Source organism: Micropterus dolomieu, linkage group LG08 (genome assembly GCF_021292245.1).
Source record: "Micropterus dolomieu isolate WLL.071019.BEF.003 ecotype Adirondacks linkage group LG08, ASM2129224v1, whole genome shotgun sequence".
Classification (NCBI taxonomy): Eukaryota; Metazoa; Chordata; class Actinopteri; order Centrarchiformes; family Centrarchidae; genus Micropterus; species Micropterus dolomieu.
Genome location: NC_060157.1, coordinates 8,453,245 through 8,471,329, shown reverse-complemented (window position 1 = coordinate 8,471,329; position 18,085 = coordinate 8,453,245). Strand labels below are relative to the sequence as shown.

The 18,085-nt window shown below is 39.7% G+C and overlaps 2 protein-coding genes across 4 annotated transcripts in view; one reads left to right on the top strand and one right to left on the bottom strand.

Annotated features, from left to right (window-relative positions):
* Positions 1-2,225: 2,225 nt before the first annotated feature.
* On the bottom strand, positions 2,226-10,986 carry LOC123974849 (kelch-like protein 12). 3 transcript variants are annotated; one of them, XM_046055806.1, is made up of 13 exons: positions 10,521-10,981; positions 10,313-10,421; positions 9,589-9,815; positions 9,155-9,308; positions 8,088-8,305; positions 7,119-7,268; positions 6,883-6,997; positions 6,674-6,780; positions 6,400-6,595; positions 6,125-6,283; positions 4,420-4,518; positions 4,145-4,331; positions 2,226-3,205 (listed from the first exon to the last, which is right to left on the bottom strand). In XM_046055806.1, the coding sequence occupies exons 2-13, from the start codon at positions 10,368-10,370 to the stop codon at positions 3,079-3,081; spliced, it is 1,797 nt and encodes a 598-aa protein (XP_045911762.1). In that variant the 5' UTR covers positions 10,371-10,421; positions 10,521-10,981; the 3' UTR covers positions 2,226-3,078. The 3 variants fall into 3 exon arrangements, with proteins under 3 accessions (XP_045911762.1, XP_045911763.1, XP_045911764.1); XM_046055807.1 differs by lacking the exon at positions 10,313-10,421 and having other exon boundaries at positions 10,521-10,977; XM_046055808.1 differs by lacking the exon at positions 2,226-3,205 and having other exon boundaries at positions 4,158-4,331; positions 4,416-4,518; positions 10,521-10,986.
* Positions 10,904-18,085, top strand: part of LOC123974851 (tyrosine-protein phosphatase non-receptor type 1-like) — an 11,252-nt gene continuing 4,070 nt past the window's right edge. Inside the window, exons 1-8 of the mRNA XM_046055810.1 lie at positions 10,904-11,339; positions 12,110-12,200; positions 13,534-13,634; positions 14,495-14,593; positions 14,716-14,853; positions 14,994-15,203; positions 15,488-15,649; positions 15,780-15,940. Of these exons, the coding sequence (XP_045911766.1) occupies positions 11,283-11,339; positions 12,110-12,200; positions 13,534-13,634; positions 14,495-14,593; positions 14,716-14,853; positions 14,994-15,203; positions 15,488-15,649; positions 15,780-15,940 (1,019 nt within the window). The 5' untranslated portion in view covers positions 10,904-11,282. The remainder of the gene's footprint in view (positions 11,340-12,109; positions 12,201-13,533; positions 13,635-14,494; positions 14,594-14,715; positions 14,854-14,993; positions 15,204-15,487; positions 15,650-15,779; positions 15,941-18,085) is intronic.

Sequence of the window (18,085 nt, the reverse complement as noted above, 5' to 3'; positions counted from 1 at the left end):
GGCAGAGGAGGGAGAAGTTAGATCAAAGGAGGGAGGGATGATGAGATTCCTCCCTCAAAATATTGTTTTAGCCACTTTTTTGCTTATTACAGCACAAGAAAGCATATTTGGAGAAAATTAGACACATTAAAGATCCAGCCTCGTGGAAGAAGTACTCAAATCTTTTACTTCAGTAAAAGTAGCAATACCACTGTATAAAAATACTGTTATAAGTAAAAGTCCTGCATTCAAAAATTGACTTGAGTAAAACTACGAAAGTATTAAATGTACTTAAAGTAGTCTACAAGAAGTTCTTGTGCAGAATGGCCCATTTCAAAGTAATGTATATATGACTGAATTATAATTATGTACATTTAATTTAATGTGCAGCCGGTATGGGTGGGGCTTATTTTTTGGTAACATTATATACGGTACTGCTGCTGTGAATTCCACCAAGGGATCAATAAAGGTTGATCTTAATCTGTAATAATTGTACAATATTTGCCTCTGTGTTGTAGTCGAGTAAATGTATAGAGTAGCATAAAGTGGAAATACTCAAGTACAAGTTCCTCAAAAAAAAAGTACAGCAGTAAATGTAATTAGTTACTTTCCACCACTGACATCATGCAAGTTTGAGGTCAACAACCAGTAAAACAGCTTATGCACTCCTTGAAACCCCTCTGTACTTTATCATCCTGTTGTGTATTTGTGCCTTTAATATTTAAGACTGTACAGTAAGGAAAGTTGATGGTGAAATGTATTTCTTCTGAGATATTATCTTACCAAACTTACCTTCTATTAAACCTTTAATGTTTCCCTTTATCAAGAGACATACAGAAATGATCCTGTGTGGTGAGATGCTTTATCATTTTTCATTGGTTAGAAAGGAGGCTTTTCTTTGGAAACAGAGTTTTAACAGTATTTGATTGCTCATTCAGCAAATCAGACAAAGCGCCACAGGAAAGTTCCTTTAATTTTATCGAGGTAACTTTCCCGATGGTGAGGTATTTTGCCAGCTTCAACAGTTCAGTGAACATGAGATCTTTCTTTTTCAGGAAACATCAGGACAACATAGTGTCCAACAGAGCTTGATTCAGCCATCAGATGAAAATACATTTGGTGAATGGAGGGTGACACACAGGGAAACACAACATTTACCAGCGTTACATTTGGTGAATTTAAGTTAGAAAGAAAGGGGGAAAATATGGTGCTGTAGGCTCAGCGATGCTTTGAGCTGAATGCTAACACCAGCATGCTAACATGCTGATGTTTAGCAGTGGTGGAAAGCACATTATTTAATTCTACTTCAGTATAATTTTGAATATTTCCATTTTCTGTTACTTTATACTTCTACTTCACAACATTTGAGTAGGAACAATTGTACCTTTTACTCCACTACATTTATTTGAAAGATTTAGTTACTAGTTCAAACGATAACATGCATTGCTAAAGATTAAACCAGTGGTTCCCAATCATTTAACTTAGGAAAGCAGTGTCTGGTCGGGCCCTCTTGTGATGTTTCTAATGTTGTTTGTTCTTTTCGTCTTTCCTACCATATTAATCATCTCAAAAGCATCCACATTTATCTTTCTTTTTATCTGACCCTTTGGAGGGGACCTATTCCTAAGTCGGGAACCACTGGACTAAACTACCAACTGTATGTACAACAGTAAAGTATTAACAATTTTAATAAGAGTCATAGAGCCCCCTTTTCTGCAGAACAAGTAATTTTAGTTTTATTACTTTAAGTTTTTTTTAAGTAATTTTGCTGATAATACTTTGCCCTGATGATGGCGATATATAAAATGTTAAGGGATCACCAAAGTTATTAGAATTTAGTTTGAGGGGGACAAATGTCTGTACCAAATTTCATAGCAATCTATCCAATAGTTGTTGAGATTCTTCAGTCTGGACTGCACTAAATGCTTATTCTCATTAAAATAAAAGATATTGGGAAGCAGGACAGTGAAACCAGTAGATTGGTGGTGTGGACATTCAGTTTTTTCTGTCTCCATATGGTCCAATGGACAAGTTGTACAGGGATAAAATAGATGTGTCTACTCTGTACAGTCTAGTGAATTCGGAGAGCTCAAACTGCTTCTAGTGACTGATTCTCCACATTTGCTCTGTGGATGTGAATGATGAGTTTTCTTACGCCGCTGACTCAGCGGGCGATGTGTGAAGCAAATACACAGTGTTTTGTCACTCAACAGGCGCTTACAGACTGAGAAGATGCACCACAGATAAAACATGTCAGTTCTCTGTTTATTCACTTCCCAGGCAACAGTGATGTTATGACTTTGTGTCCTACATGTACACGTCTGAATTTAAAAGCTGAGGGAAAAAAAACAAATCACATGCAACTCATACTTAGTATTTTGTGATTTTTTTCCCTCAATTGTTCCAGACGGAGGGACAAAATAATCATAATCAACTGGTACAATTCAGTCATTTTCTAAAACAATATTTATCTCTAAATATATCTTCTGAGAGCAACAGTAAGTAGTAAGTAACCATTTGTATTAAAGTGAATTTAAAACCACTGTTTACAGGAAGAATTACAAAAAGGGTTGAATTACTGACCCATTAATGACCTTGCAAATGCCGAATGAGTACACTTGATAATAAGCCAATGTACTGTAACTATCATCAAAGTCAAATGGGAGGCAACATGGATGTTCACTGTTTGATGTAGGCCAAAGTCATAAGGCATATAGCAGCAACTGGAGTCTACGTCGGCTCCTTCTTTTTATGTTTTCTTATGATGAGTAGAAATATATTGCACTTTGAAGACAAACTGAAAAAATAATCTCACAGGTAACGACAGCAACAAGCACCACCGAAGAGAGACATGCAAGTGGTGATGGGCTCCTTAGAGGCCTCTTTTGAGGTGAAGTCTACCACGGCGAAGCTGAATCTCTGTTGCACGGTCCAAGTCCCGGAGGGTTGACCATCCAGTAGAGGAGGCAGCCCTAACTATTTGCATACTGGCGAACAAACATCTCCCTTTGTGGCTCCGTTTTAGTGGCATTTTAGCAAAGTCTAGCTGCCTGTCATCCTGTTTGCTTTTCGTCTTGTGGCTCTTTATCTTGGCTAAGATCACTTTTCTCGTAGAACGCAGACACCTGCATCGCACCGTTGTGTCGCCATCGAAGTAACAACCTCCCATGAGTCGATAACCGGGTCGTAACATTCAATACTGCTGAGAAGAGAGTTTCCATCATATCTATAGGGAGATGTGAGACAAAGAAGGAGGAACTGAGAGTTTTAACCACAGCGTTCAGCACTTCTCTACACTGCAATGCTGTACAGCCTGAACACAAGTTCACTCACACGTTAATTAGTAACCTCTCACACTACAGCTGTGAGAGCTAAACCAGCAGAGCGCAAAGGAAACATTAACAGAAACACTGTTAGTGACTTCTGTTCAGTCGCCACTTGTGGTAATGATGTAACACAATTATCATTATTCAGATAAACTTTATAACAAAAGAACATTTCTTAAACCACTTAAAGGATAGGTTCACAATCAAAAAGTCTATGATCAAACAATAGTCAGGTACCCATAAGAACATTAAAATAGGTATATCTTAGGTATAGGTAAATATTTGCTTGCTGTAACAATTCCTCCTGTTCATACTTGCCATTAAGAGATCTCTTCCTGAAGCGCTTTCAGTGTAAAATATAATATATTCAGAAGTTCATCTGATGCAGCCTGAGTTAGACAAATCAAGTGTGTCTCATCCAAAGTTACAGTCTTTGTTGAGCACAACCCCCTTTGTGTTTGCCTGGTCTTGCCTGTTTCTTTGCTCAGCTGCGGTGCAGGGATATGTCCGGTTAATTGAATTGCCGGGACAAAGCAATAAACTGACACTTGATTTGGCTAATTGAGACTGCTGAAGCCGTATGTTAGCTTTGGCTAAACTTCAGGATGCATTTTTTGCACAAAACAAGGACTGTGGATTTTGCTCCTGATTTCTTACAGTGTAGTCGTGCTGCGAAGGTGTCACTTCTGAGCCAGTATAGAGAGGAGGAAGGATTACAGCAACCCATAAGTCCCTCAGCATACATGTGGCATGCAAGTGTTGAAGTTAAACTTGAAGAAATTCAAACCTATCCTTCAAACCCACTGTCACAGAAAGGTCATTAGGATATTCTTTCCTACCCAGCGATGGCGTACAGACGTCCTCTGAGAACAGTTGCTCCTACATAGCATCGAGGAGTGGTCATACTGGCTACGGTGGTCCAATAGTCTGTTCTGATGTTGTAGACCTCAACAGAGTCAAGGTGTGAAACACCATCAAAGCCTCCCACTACATAGATGTGGTCATTGAGTAAAGCCACACCAGCCCCTGAAAACAGTTGCAAACTCAGTCAAACAGTAACACAGAACAGAATAGTTAGCTGTAATATTTTACTTCATTCTGCTTTCTTACCTACCTGACCGCTTGGTGGCCATCGGTGTGACACTAGTCCAGTGGCCAGTGTGTGGGTCATACCGCTCCACTGAATTCAGGATATTCAGTCCATCGTATCCACCTGTCAGAGAAATGACAAGTGTGGAGCTGCAGCGATTAATCAATTAGTCTATTGACAGAAAAATACTTGGCAACTATATTGATAATATGATTTAAGTTTGTCCCTGACTAAGAATTTAGTCGGGGTGGGTGGGTGGGGCGTTACACACGGTAGCTCCCCTTTAAGCTTGAGAAGCTGCAGAGCTGCACTCTCTGTTCATTAATCACTGGGTATGCACCTCACGGGTCTATTCGAAGTACTGTTTAAAAACGATATAATATTCTTTGTGTGGTTCGTCAATGGTGATCAATGAATTGAACGTCCCGCGAGGTGCACGGACAATTTAGCACAACACCAGTCTGCTCCGTCTCTCTTCCTCTTCGCCTAGGCTCCTCCTATCAAAGCAATGAATCTTCGACTACTTGGGGTCACCCCTAATGTCATCATCTTCATCCTCTGGAAAAAATTGTGTTGGGCATTTTTTACTTTTTTTCAGACATTTTATAAACCAAATGATTAAGTGATTAATCAAGAATGTAAATATTTCAGACTTAGACATGTGGCCCGAACAGCATCTTTTTCTGGTAAATTATGTTTGAAAGTGGGATTGTATTATATTCTACAACTAGACTATTACCGTATTCACATCAGAAATTATTGTTGTGTACCGGTGTAACATTAGGTCTTACAGAGTGTTTTATTATGAGTTGTTAGATGCCTTACTGTTTCTAGGTTTGTTAAACAGTTCATTCCACATTTCTTTTGTTATGCTCCATTTTCTAGTTTTCCCCCTTTAAAAGTTGGTTGCGAGTGTCAAGTCCATTAATAGTGTGGGTTAGAGTTAGTCAACCATCAAAGTATTTTGTCTGCCTAGTTAAACCTACAGGAGTTTCTGAGGGCTCACGTGCCATGGAGGAAACAACTTCATGACGAGTGAAAACAAGTCTGAAGTGTATCCTGATGTCTTTACTACAGAAATGGACCACGGACTGAATCATCTGTCAAGCTGACAAGAACTACTGCTGTCACAAAAAGTCAGAAAGTCTGAGATACGCTTAACTCTGGAGAGTTTTTACCTCTTCCAATAGCCTGACAGGAGAGTATGTGACTGATAGGAAAGATACACAAATGTGAGATTTATTTTTGCTTTAACGGTATTGTTTTATGTTTGACTTTTACAATAGAAAAGGCTCCAAGGACGAGGAATCTCTTGGATTAATGTTAACTCAGAGAAACCTTTCCAACAGGACTAATATGAAAGTGTGCCATATCTTCAAAAAGTCTATTTTCAAAAACAAGTGTTTGAAAAAGTTTGTCGTCTTATATCAGGGTTGTCTTCTATTTAGGCCAATATGGTTAGCCAATGTCAATCATTTGCTGGTTCCAGCTTATCAAATGTTTGGATTTGCTGCTTTTCTTTTCCCTATGAGATGGTAAACTATGAGTCTTTGGGTTTGAATAAACCACCTTAGGCTCTGGTAAACTATAATTTCTGACATTTTATAGATAAAATAATTTGCTGAGAAAACAAACAGCAATTAATTGATGATGAAAGTAATCATATGTTGTAGTCCTAATAAGTCTCGAAGTTTTCAAGGATTGAGACGTTAAGATTATCTATCCATACCTAGACAGTATATAAGTCCACTGGCCACCACTAGACCAGCTCCTTCTCTAGCTGTCTGCATGTCTCCCAGCATGCTCCACTGGTCGATGTTTGGGTCGTATCGCTCCATACTGGTATGGCGCCGGCTGCCGTCAAAGCCACCGGCAACATAGATCATGTCTGTCGAGAGCCAAACAACTATATTGTTACTGTGTACCTTTCTGAGACAGAAGGAAGGGCATTTCACAGAACACACGGGCGAAGGTGCAAGTCACTTGGCACAGCAGCTCACTCACCTCCGAGTGTTGTGGCTCCAGCAAGGCCACGGCGCACATTCATGGTGGCGACGGTGTACCAAACACCGTCCTCGTCCGCGGTGTAGTCTAGGCACTCAACGGAGCTGAGCCTCGACCGGCCATCGTAGCCTCCGATCACATAAACTCGATCATGCAGAGACACAGTGGCGACGTAGCGCCTTTTCCGTGCAATGTTCTGTTTAAGACATACCTGTCTGTATTAGCCAAATACACTTAGATGAAAAAAAAAATCTGTCAAATGTTCAATACTTACAGGAAGAAAGCTCCATTCTTGTGTTTTTGGATCATATTTCTCAACTATGTCTATTGGTGACTGTTGGCTGCCAAACCCACCTATAACCAACAGGACTTCTTTGGCACCTGAAAGGTAGAAGAAGAATAAAATCACTTTTATTATCAGTGTAGATTACAAAGTAGGTATGTAGGAGACGCGCATATAGCTATTAAAAACAGGATTCCTACCTAATCTTGCTTGTGTGCGTGGGCCCTGCATCTCACTCCTCAGCTCCGGTCTTAAGTGGAATTTCTTGGCTTCATCAACAAGGTCTCGACATGGCAGGCTACACCGAATGAGGGGCTAAAACGTGTCAAAACTTGTTTAATTATGGTGGTAACTGTGATAAACACGTCAACACATAATCCTTCATTGGAAGCTTGCCGTATGATTACAAAAACCTGCGGGGTGTCGCCTGGCTCACCTCAGCATCAATGACATCGGTAATGTAGCGGGGGGTCAGGAGCGGCATTCGAACAAACTCCAGCATGTCTGGCAGATAGGGCTCTCGCTCTTTTCGGTTGTGTTTGACCCAGTTTAACACGGCTTCAAATACAGGCTCCTCCGAGTCCACCTTCATACAAACGGCATAGAGAGTGAGAAGAACTACAGCTACCTTAAAGCCAGTAAATCCACATATTATTCAAACAGTTACCTGACAACTGCGGTAAAAGATGATATTCATCAGCGATTCTACCATCCATCCATAACTATTAGCATTCATTATTCAGCCATTGCAATTGTTTTTTTAATTGCAAAGACACATTGTGCAACAATGCAGTAGGGTAAAGGTAAAACAAGCCATAAATTCTCACCCTAAAATAAAGTTGACACGAAGAGAAAAGTTTTACTGAGGGTAAATTATGCGTGACTGCGATTTACATGTATGGTCTAGTTTTATTCTAAAAACAACAAAAATTGCCAGGAAAGAACCATTTGAGAGAAGTGATGATCTATAAATCTTCGTATGATAATAACTGTGTTTTCACAAATCACGGCATGTGGTTGGGAACAGGAATTTCCTGAGCACAAAGGCAAACTTAAATCAGGTTTTCTTCTCTGCAATTTCATTGTCAGCCCACTCGGCAAAAGTGAGTGGAACTGGAGACGGGGGGCACTAACTGAGATTATAGCAGGTTGGTACATGGTTTTCTTTGTTGCACTCAGGTGCAAGACAATAAGAAAGCTGTGAGTGTCAAACTCAGTTAACACCATACTATTAAAGCTTTTCAGGAAACTTAACACCAATACTAACTTTATAGATGCAGCGGGTATATACACAGATTATTGGGGAGCAGATATGCAGTTATGGTATCAGGTATTTAAAAACATCCACACAACAACTGACCAACACCAAAAAAGTACAAATGACAATGACGTCCAGTTTTCCTACCTGGATTTCATCACATTTTATAAGCTTTTCAACTTCTGTCTGGCTGAGCAGCATGAACTCCTCATGCTGAACCACCTCGGAGAAATGCTTCTGTGAAAAGAGCTCGGCAGCCTGCATCAGGTCAAGGCAATTGTGAGTTTCGGCAAAGTCACGAATACCCAGACAGTTAGAGGGATCAAGCTGACTCTCCAAAAAATCACAACATGCTCTTTTCACCCCTGAGGAAAACAAAGATACATTCGTATAAACACACATGTATTTTTCAAATTCAGTCAAAACCTGATCGACTAGACTCTCATGTCACTCAACAACTCTGAATTTGGAAACGCTGAAGCCATTTCATTTGAAAAGTGGCGCCATGCCACTGTGCCTCGGATTCTAGCAGGGTTCAAGTTAAATTTAAGACTTTAAGACCTTTCTAATATATACGCATAGAATAAAATGCAATACCTGTTTCACCTGTACAATGTATGAAAGTATGATGGAAAACCACAAGGGACGATATAGCCTAGAATAATTTATTATTATATCACATTTTTCATTACTTCCCAGCAGGATATATTCCTGATTATATGATTAATAAAATTTACATGACCTAGACTTAGGCAAGTGGCATAAAATGGATGGATTGACTAACCAATTTAATAGGATTAATTAAGTTTTTGCTAAAATTGATATCACTTGCTGCTGTAGCTAGCAGTAGTGACAGTGCTTGCAACAGATCTGATGCTGCTGAGTGAAACTCTACAAAAAAGGATCCACAACCCACAACCACAACAATTCCACTTCTTTTAGTATAGGCGTAAGCTATAATGTCTCTCATAAGCCTGCTACCTGATACGAAAACATTTTATAGCTACCACTACTGCCTATGGCAGGGAAGAGATAACCTTTAAGACTTTTGTAAATTAAATGTGATTTTTTGAGGATCCTGAATTTGATGCTTTTTAAGACTTTTCAAGACGTGCAGATACCATCTGCCAATATTCATAATGTAATGCAACAATATCAGCTGGCTTAAGAACATACTTTTCAAATCAAGGTATAGCAGGCACTCCTAAACTTACCTTTGAGCTGTAGCAAACACGCTGCAGGGAGCAGTTCCTGTACATTCTCCACTGTGACTAACACAGTCTCTGTGTAGACAAAGTCCAACAGGATCTCCATAGTCGCTGCAGTGAGCCCTTGGATGTCGACAAAAGATTTCCCCTTCTCTGCAAGCTGCAGGTCCACAAAAACACATCGTATCAGGTGTAATGACAAGAAACATTTCATTAAGGGATTTGTTCTAAGCATTTGTTATCATGCTGAAACTATTCTGTTTTGTCAACTGTGTCTTCTTTGGTAAATTAAAACACTGTCTCAAGCCAAAAAACAGAGTGAAGAATAAACAGATCATATTCAGATAGGTAAATTGGACATATTTCCCCTTATTTTCTTAATTCTATCAAACCATATGTAATATGCTTCTTTGTTAACACTGAGCACTTTTTATTGTTACCTCACTGGTGAACATTGCACAAAAGTAGTCACTGCAGGCAGCCAAGACAATCCGGTGAGCTGGAAAATCTGTGTTCTCCACCCTCAGAGTGATATCGCAGAGTGTGTTGCTCTTTCGAAGTGAGTTCATTGCATTGAGGATGGATTTGGCATGGGAATTGGTCATGATGTCCTTGGGAGCCATGCTGCCTTGATAATCTCTCTGAGATCTCAGACTACTCCAGGAATCTAAAATAGATAGACAACTCAGCGTTCACTACAGCATTTGTACATACAGCACTTATGACATGTGTTTTATCATTTGGTGAGTCAGTGTTTGTGTATATATATGTGTGCATTAAACGGACAGAAGACTGTAGCATAGTGACATGCATTTTTGGTGTGAGTTAGAAAGCTTGAGAAACAAAGATTGACAGTAAATTTAAGTGTAACTGTAATGTCCAATTTGTGAGATTTACACAGCTTTTTAGAGGCAAATATTAGACGCTATGTTAGTTTATTTCATTGTCTGATAGCTAACGTTATAGTCAGCAGATTAAGATTGTTCATGCAAAACAGCTAGTAAACATAAAGTAAAAAATTGACTTTCTTCAGGAACAGGATTTTAAACTTTGATACAGAAATATGTTTTGTTGCTAATACTTGAGTGTTTCATTTGTGACATTTAGAATACAGGGCTTATACTTTATAAATGTGTAATTGTGCACATTCCTAATGCAACTTACCGTTAAAAGATTTGAATACTTTTTCCACCACTGGGAGGCAATAACTATAGCTACACATTAGCAAGCAAGCAGCTAACGACAGCTGAGGGCTAACGCCAACGCTAGACAACTAAAGAAAACACAGCCATATAAAGTGAACTGGAGCCCAGCGGAAGACAACACATATAGCGACACACACAGAAGAACTTGTCAAGAATTTACATAATACCTGTCGCTGCAGTAAGGCTGATTCAAAACGTTTAGCTAAGTTGCGTTGCTAGCTAGTAGCACCAAAGTCCCTTGTCCCAGTTCTTGCTGTCAGTCACACTGTGTGGAGAAAGCTACTGAACCAACAGCTAATCCATGATGACCCTCTGCTAGGTCACACTATGCGGACATATATATCTGGAATTTTAAAAGAATTTCATATCGCATCCCCAGTATGAGTTTTAACCAGCTAGAATATTTCGTTGACTAAAGCTGCAGCAGAGACTCCACAGATTGGACGTAAACAGACCGTTACGTGACTGTACGTGAGTTGTACGTGCGCGCTCCAGGCGCCTACGTTCAAGATACAAGATGCCTTCCGCGCGTTCCCGCTAGTTTGTCTCTACAGCTGCCGTAGGAATGGTAAAGTGACTGTATCATACAAAGTGACATATCCTGGTTTGTTAAGGATTTACAAATCCAACTTCACACCCCGAGAACCCGGAGCGGAATATCATCTCTTAAAAAAACCCCTCTTTTTTTAGGCACCAGAGGACGGCAGCGACACCGTGTAGGAGGAGCCAGCGGCGTGTTTCCGCTAAAACCAGGCCGAGAGAGGTAATACGGTAATCTATGCCGCCGTACTGAGAATTGCACAGAATAGTGGCGGAACAGTCGCAAGATACTGCGGGACGCTTTTAAGAGTACACCGTGTTTAATCACTGGGGAGCTGCGGTTGTCCATATCTGGGGAAGAAGAAGGAGTGGCAGCTGGACTGTCAGCAATGGAAGCCGAGTTTCTGGAAATCGATGAAAACGGGAGTTGGGGCGCCGTTTATCAGGTAGGACCCTCTCAGCAAATCAAGGTGGAAATGGACTGCTGGTGAAGCTGCCACTTTTTTTTTTTTTTTTTTTTTAGGCCAAATGATAGCTTATGCACAGCGAGTCTGCAGCGGCCTAACATTAGCAAACGTTAACATTTCTGTCTTTATCAGCCTTGTTCCGTCTTTAGTTTTAGTCGGACCAATCCGATGATTGATGTCTGCCTGGTTCTCGAGCGACAAAAGCACGTCCAGTCGCTGAACTGTTACTTTGTATCTGTCAGGCAAATTGTAAATGTTGGTGTCCGTTGTCACTTTGTTGCACGTGTTTTTGACATAAATATTTCAGCATTCAGTCACTTATTGTTCAGTTACCTTCAGGGCTTTGTCCACAGTTTATTGCACAAAATATCAGTTCACTACAGCTCAGCTTGAGTCAGCTGGTATTATTATATTTTTACAGGTTATTTAGACATGTTCAACACCCCACTCCTCACTCCTCACTCACACACTCACACACTCACACACACACACACACACACACACACACACACAAGGACACACACACACACAAGGACACTTTCAGGGAGTATATATAAATATCTACAGTGAGAGAACGCACTTTTACACATAATTAAACATAGGATTAACATTTATACATTCTTATAATCTGTTTTAAAGCATATAACAGCCATGGGAGACAGCCTGCACCGGTTGCATCCTTTAATGTGATATAAATGTATTGTTCATGTATTGCTATATGCGCTTATTTTTTATTTATTCTGTCACAGGAGATTCGTCAGCAGTCCTGTGAACTCCCTTGCAAGGTTGCCAAATTACCTGAAAACAAGAATCGGAATCGTTACAGAGATGTTAGCCCATGTAAGTAGCTTTTTTTTCCCGTCTGAATGCACTGGACAGAACAGTCTTTAACATTTAAAATAGTCATTTAAATTGATGGCAGCTCTGTAATCACCAACTTAATGTTACACAGTGGCGACTTATTCTTAAAAGTTACAGCAGCATCAACACTGTTTCTAAGCTGTACAAACATGCCAGTGTACTGCTGTTTGACCTCAGGTGCAAGCACTGTAATAATAATTTGAAATAACACAATGGCAGTATTATGCAATAGTCGGAGAGCTCACTGTGGAGGGGCGGACGTAATAAAGGATGTGCTTTCCAATTCATAACTTTTGGCCTCTTTTCAAGAGCAGCAAATGTCTTACTGTGTATTTATTAAAGGTGTTAGTATGATAATAGTGCATGTAGGTCAAGCTACATAACGCAGGCATCTTCTAAACCATATTATGTAGGCTGGCTTTTATGTACTCTTCAGTCACACCCATTAGCATCTTTAATATTTTTAAGTCCATTTTATTGTGTTTATTAGTTTATTTAAAGGGGATGGTGCATATTTGCACCCGTATTCCCGACACAACTAGACAGTGACAACAGATTAAAAGCTTTAAAACAAGTATAAAACACTAAACAAGTTAGTGTGGATCTATAAAACATCACATCATTCATGAGTACGTGTCTCAGTAGATTTTAAGTTTGATTTAAAATTGCTGCGTATTCCTTCTAACCATGCATTTTATTCTGGAAAGCTCTTTGTAAACACCGTCTAAGACATTGGTTCTCAAACCCCCTCATTTAATTGTTATTGTACCGTATATCTTTTTTTGATGATCACTTCAGTCATACAGTGCATTTGACTACCGATGTGTCTTTTTATGTAAGCATAGCTATTTGGTGAACATTGTTGTTCAGTGTTTGAATAATTATTCAGTAAATGTTTACTTCTGGAAAGTCACAGTGCAACAGCTGAACTATATGTGGTTTCCCCTTTTTCACACTAAATAAGCTATGCAAATTGTGCCGACCAGGTTGCAAATAGTTACCGTATATGCCATCAAGCGTGTGTCTTGATATTTACTTTTAACAAGGTGTGAAAATCAGTAACCTGAAACCAGTCATGCTGTTTACTTTTTAACTGAAATATTCTTCCACTGCTTATCAAAAAAGATGACGTTTTCCACCTCAGTATTAAAGCCATAAGCTGACACCTGTGTTTTGTCCGAAGACAGACTTGTCATATGTTCTCAGCAGCTGTGTTTGTGTGAGAATTGCATTTCTTGTCCCCGGGGGGTTGTGACATATTAAAAACACACAAGCATATTTTCATGATTGTTTTTTTTTCTCTTCTCCTCAGTTGACCACAGCAGAATATGTCTGCAGCTGGGTACGAATGACTACATTAATGCCAGCCTAATAACAGTAGAAGAGGCACAGAGGAAATACATTCTTACTCAGGTAAGCATGGAGAAGATTCAGCACACTCCTCTGGAAATGTTGTAGTCAGATGGTAATCTTACAGTAATCTCAGTCCATCAGTAAATATAAAAACATCATAACCTTCACGAAGGGAGGATGTTTCGGAGGACTGTTGTATTAGGCTGCATTAGTTTTACCTAAGTGTACATAATTAACTGGCAACTGAGTGTGTAAATATTTAATGAATGGTTTATAACAAATGATAATGTAGTTGTAAACAGATTTAAGTTTTTATTAATATATTTGTCAAACACTAACTCCTCTCTCCTGCGGGAACCTACAAGTGTAAGCTGGTGTATATAGAGTTAATCAATGACAATATAGTAAAATACAGATGATAAAAATACAAAATATCATCTTTGGAATTGCTGTACTTTATTAAGCACTTAAAAAGTTCCATACCTGTGTATAACTATGTTATAGTGTGTTAAAAAACATTTATTAAATAAAATGTTGTATTTCAATATTTACAACAAATTCCACTGTGCTTTACTGTCTCATGTTTGGTTCATGTGCATTTCCAACATCTTTTTTATCATTTAATCATAAGATTATCATAACACATTTCAACAGAATTAACATAGATCCAATTAATATTTTAACCCCAAAAAACAAGGCGAAAGTGCTTTTAAAAGCCTTGGAAGTTGCCTGAGGCCCAAGGCAACCTGTGTAGCATGAGAGGAAAAACAGTGAGCTCTTCCAAAGCAGTCTTCTTTTTTTAAGAATAGTATGATCTGCAGTATCAAGTGCCTTGCTGAGATCTGTACCATTTTTTTTAAGTTATACTAACAACTCCCCCACCCCCCCACTGTTTTAACACAACAGTCATTATCTTTCAGGGACCCCTTCCAAATACATGTGGCAACTTCTGGGAGATGGTGTGGGAGCAGAGGACCCGCGGTGTGGTGATGCTGAACCGAGTCATAGAGAAAGGATCTGTAAGCATTGTTTACTCTTCTTAATGTGTGATATATTCATTATGTCTTCTTTGCCCCAGTAACCCCATTGCTGTGCTCTTACTGTTATGTTACATGTTATGTGCACCTTCATTTGGGTTTAGGTTAAATGTGCCCAGTATTGGCCACAAAGAGAGGAGAAAGACGCTGTCTTTGAAGATACCAATTTCAAGCTCACCCTTGTCTCAGAAGACATCAAATCTTACTATACAGTCCGTCAGCTGGAGTTGGAAAATCTGTCTGTAAGTTGCTGTTTTGTGCCTGTGTGTGTGTTTGAAAAAGAAACACGTCTTCAGATCAGAACTACACCCTTTTAATACTTGGTGCATGTGAGTCCATGTCTTTTCTTTGGTCTTTGAATTCTTCTGATCTTCTTTTACAGACTCAGGAGACTCGTGAAATTTTACATTTTCACTACACCACCTGGCCTGACTTTGGGGTACCAGAGTCTCCTGCCTCCTTCCTAAACTTCCTGTTCAAGGTGCGAGAGTCGGGTTGTCTGAATTCAGACCAGGGTCCAGTGGTGGTGCACTGCAGTGCCGGCATCGGACGCTCTGGGACCTTTTGTCTTGTGGACACCTGCTTGTTATTGGTTTGTACGATTTCTGCTATTGAGAAATAATGACTTGCACACACTGTATATTTTGTACCATTTTTGTTGACATTGTACTGGAATGAATAGTGTTTTTATTTTGGTGTAAGTGCAATAGTAGAAAAACACAAAATTCATTAATAGTTGTAACAAACAACAATTCAGGAAGAGTTTAAGCGGGTCTGACAATCATGCTATTAAACTCAACAATTATATTTAGCAGCTAAAGTTTGATTACTCAGTCTAGACTCTTATGTACCGGATGTTGTTGCTTTCATATGTAGATGTCAATTCGTAAAGACCCGTCTTCAGTGCGCATTCGTGATGTACTGCTGGAGATGCGACGCCATCGAATGGGCTTGATTCAGACAGCAGATCAACTTCGCTTCTCCTACCTTGCCGTGATTGAAGGTGCCAAGTACATCAAGGGAGATACATCTCTGCAGGCAAGTCCTCCTCTATTATGTTCTTTGTTCTTCAGGTACAAATTTCACTTCCGATTAAGAAACTGCCTATGCACAACTTGCTATATGTGCTATAAGAGATAAAAACATTGTTTTGTTTGTCTTTTTCAAGGAGTCATGGAAAGCGCTCTCAAATGAGGAAGATGATCCTCCAGAGTTCACCCCCCCTCCTCCTCTTCCTCCTCCTAGAGACCCACATAACTGCAAAGTTGAGCCATCCTTTTTCCCCGAAAATGTTGAGATCATCCAACAGATGGAGATCCGCAGTCTGGGGTAATCATCCTAATAATGTTTTTAAAAGATTTTGTTTCAGTTTGTCTGTCATAACTGGATTACATTATTGAAAAAACAAACAGAACAGTATTAGGTTGTGCCAGCTATTTGTAAACCCATCACTAACTTTCTTCCTTCCTAAGTTTGTAGTAACTGCGCTCCAATTGACTATGCTACTTGTTGCGTAACGGCTGGGAATAGAGTGAACAATTAATCAAAATCTCATCGACATCACAATATGGCCTACTGCAAACTTCAAATCACAGGAGGTGCAATGTTGTTGTTGCTATATTTCCTGGCCTTCATATCATATTTTACATCTTTCTTTGGTACAGATCCTTGCAAAAATCACACCATAATCATTTAAATATGTTTTTCAATGAAAATGGGAATAATTATGTAAAAACAACCATTCCCTCTAAAATCGTAAATTGCATGGCAATTGAAATATCAGTCGAAATGATCGCAATAAGATTCTTTTTTTCAAAATCGTTCAGCCCTAGCTGAGTACAGGTGGCATATAAACAGGCAGGTGCAGTATTGACTTTCTATCAGCTGATAATCAAACAGCAGCAGGTGATAGAAAAGCTGTGCTAAACTTCTGGATTCAGTCACTACAATCCGTGTGAAAAATGTGTTTTTAGTTTGTTTTTTTCCTCAGCGCTGTTGGTACATGTGGTAGTTTGTTTACTTGCGACACAGAGCTGTCAGTTAAAGTTGGCATAAGTGGCATGTGCCGTTTTATGTGCCTAATTGAAACCAGGAGTCCACCCAACAACTACTCAGCTCATTTGAAACTAGTGATTTACTAAATCAGATTGTGCCATTTAAACTTAAACGTCATAGCTAGTCAGGGCTTAAGAAATGGGGATGAACCGAACCGAATGTTCGTCCATCGAAATTAATCGGCTGAAAATAGCAAAAAAGCACATTCGGTGTTCGGCCTAATAAGTCAAAAGGTCGAAGAAATTTTACCGAACAATTACATTGACATGTCGGCAGTGTGGAAACATTTTAAAGTGTCTGCAAACGGCCATTTTTGCTTCTTTCTCAGACACTGTTCTGCTGCATTGTCTCCTAGCACATCCACTCCATCTGTGGCTGACTTCTTTGAAAAGGCAACAAACGGTCTGACCCGCTGAGTGTTTCTGTCACTCGTTTCTGAGAAGGCGATTAAGTTAACCGCACCTAAATTTGGAGTTCACACGTATTGAAGCCTTTATGGTAAATCCACTGAAACGGACTAGTGCGAGCTGACAGGCAGGTTAGCGACGTTATCCTGTCATTTTCTGTCTTTACAAAGACAAGTGTTGCAGTATGAAAGTCCTACCTGAAGAGAGGCTGTTAAGTCTTCATGTTACGCGATATGGGAATCAAATTAGGTCGGACTTGATGAATTTAGCGCAAGGATACACATGTGACAATGTTCGGTTTTCAAAATAAGGTGTCTATACAGTATGGCAATAAGATTAATTGGATTATATTCGCAGAAAGAATAAAACATATTACATGCGTACATTAAAAGTAAATACATATACACTGCTCAAAAAAATAAAGGGAACACTAAAATAACACATCCTAGATCTGAATGAATGAAATAATCTCATTAAATACTCCTTTCTTTACATAGTTGAATGTGCTGACAACAAAATCACACAAAAATTATCAATGGAAATCAAATTTATCAACCCATGGAGGTCTGGATTTGGAGTCACACACAAAATCAAAGTGGAAAACCACACTACAGGCCGATCCAGCTTTGATGTAATGTCCTTAAAACAAGTCAAAATGAGGCCTGGGCATGCTCCCGATGAGGTGGCGGATGGTCTCCTGAGGGATCTCCTCCAAGACCTGGACTAAAGCATCCGCCAACTCCTGGACAGTCTGTGGTGCAACATGGCGTTGGTGGATGGAACGAGACATGATGTCCCACATGTGCTCAATTGGATTCAGGTCTGGGAAACGGGCGGGCCAGTCCATAGCATCAATGCCTTCCTCTTGCAGGAACTGCTGACACACTCCAGCCACATGAGGTCTAGCATTGTCTTGCAGTAGGAGGAAGCCAGGGCCAACCGCACCAGCATATGGTCTCACAAGGGGTCTGAGAATCTCACATGGAGGGGCTGTGCCCCCCCCCCCCCCCCC

Bases quoted from the DNA above. Each gene is read 5' to 3' on its own strand.
- LOC123974849 (XM_046055806.1), bottom strand. From the start codon at position 10,370: ATGTGTAGCTATAGTTATTGCCTCCCAGTGGTGGAAAAAGTATTCAAA. The intron at 4,332-4,419 runs GTAGGTAAGAAA...AACTGTTTTCAG, and splicing joins GATGGCCACCAAGCGGTCAG to GGGCTGGTGTGGCTTTACTC. The intron at 3,206-4,144 runs GTAGGAAAGAAT...ATCTCCCTATAG, and splicing joins CGTCTGTACGCCATCGCTGG to ATATGATGGAAACTCTCTTC.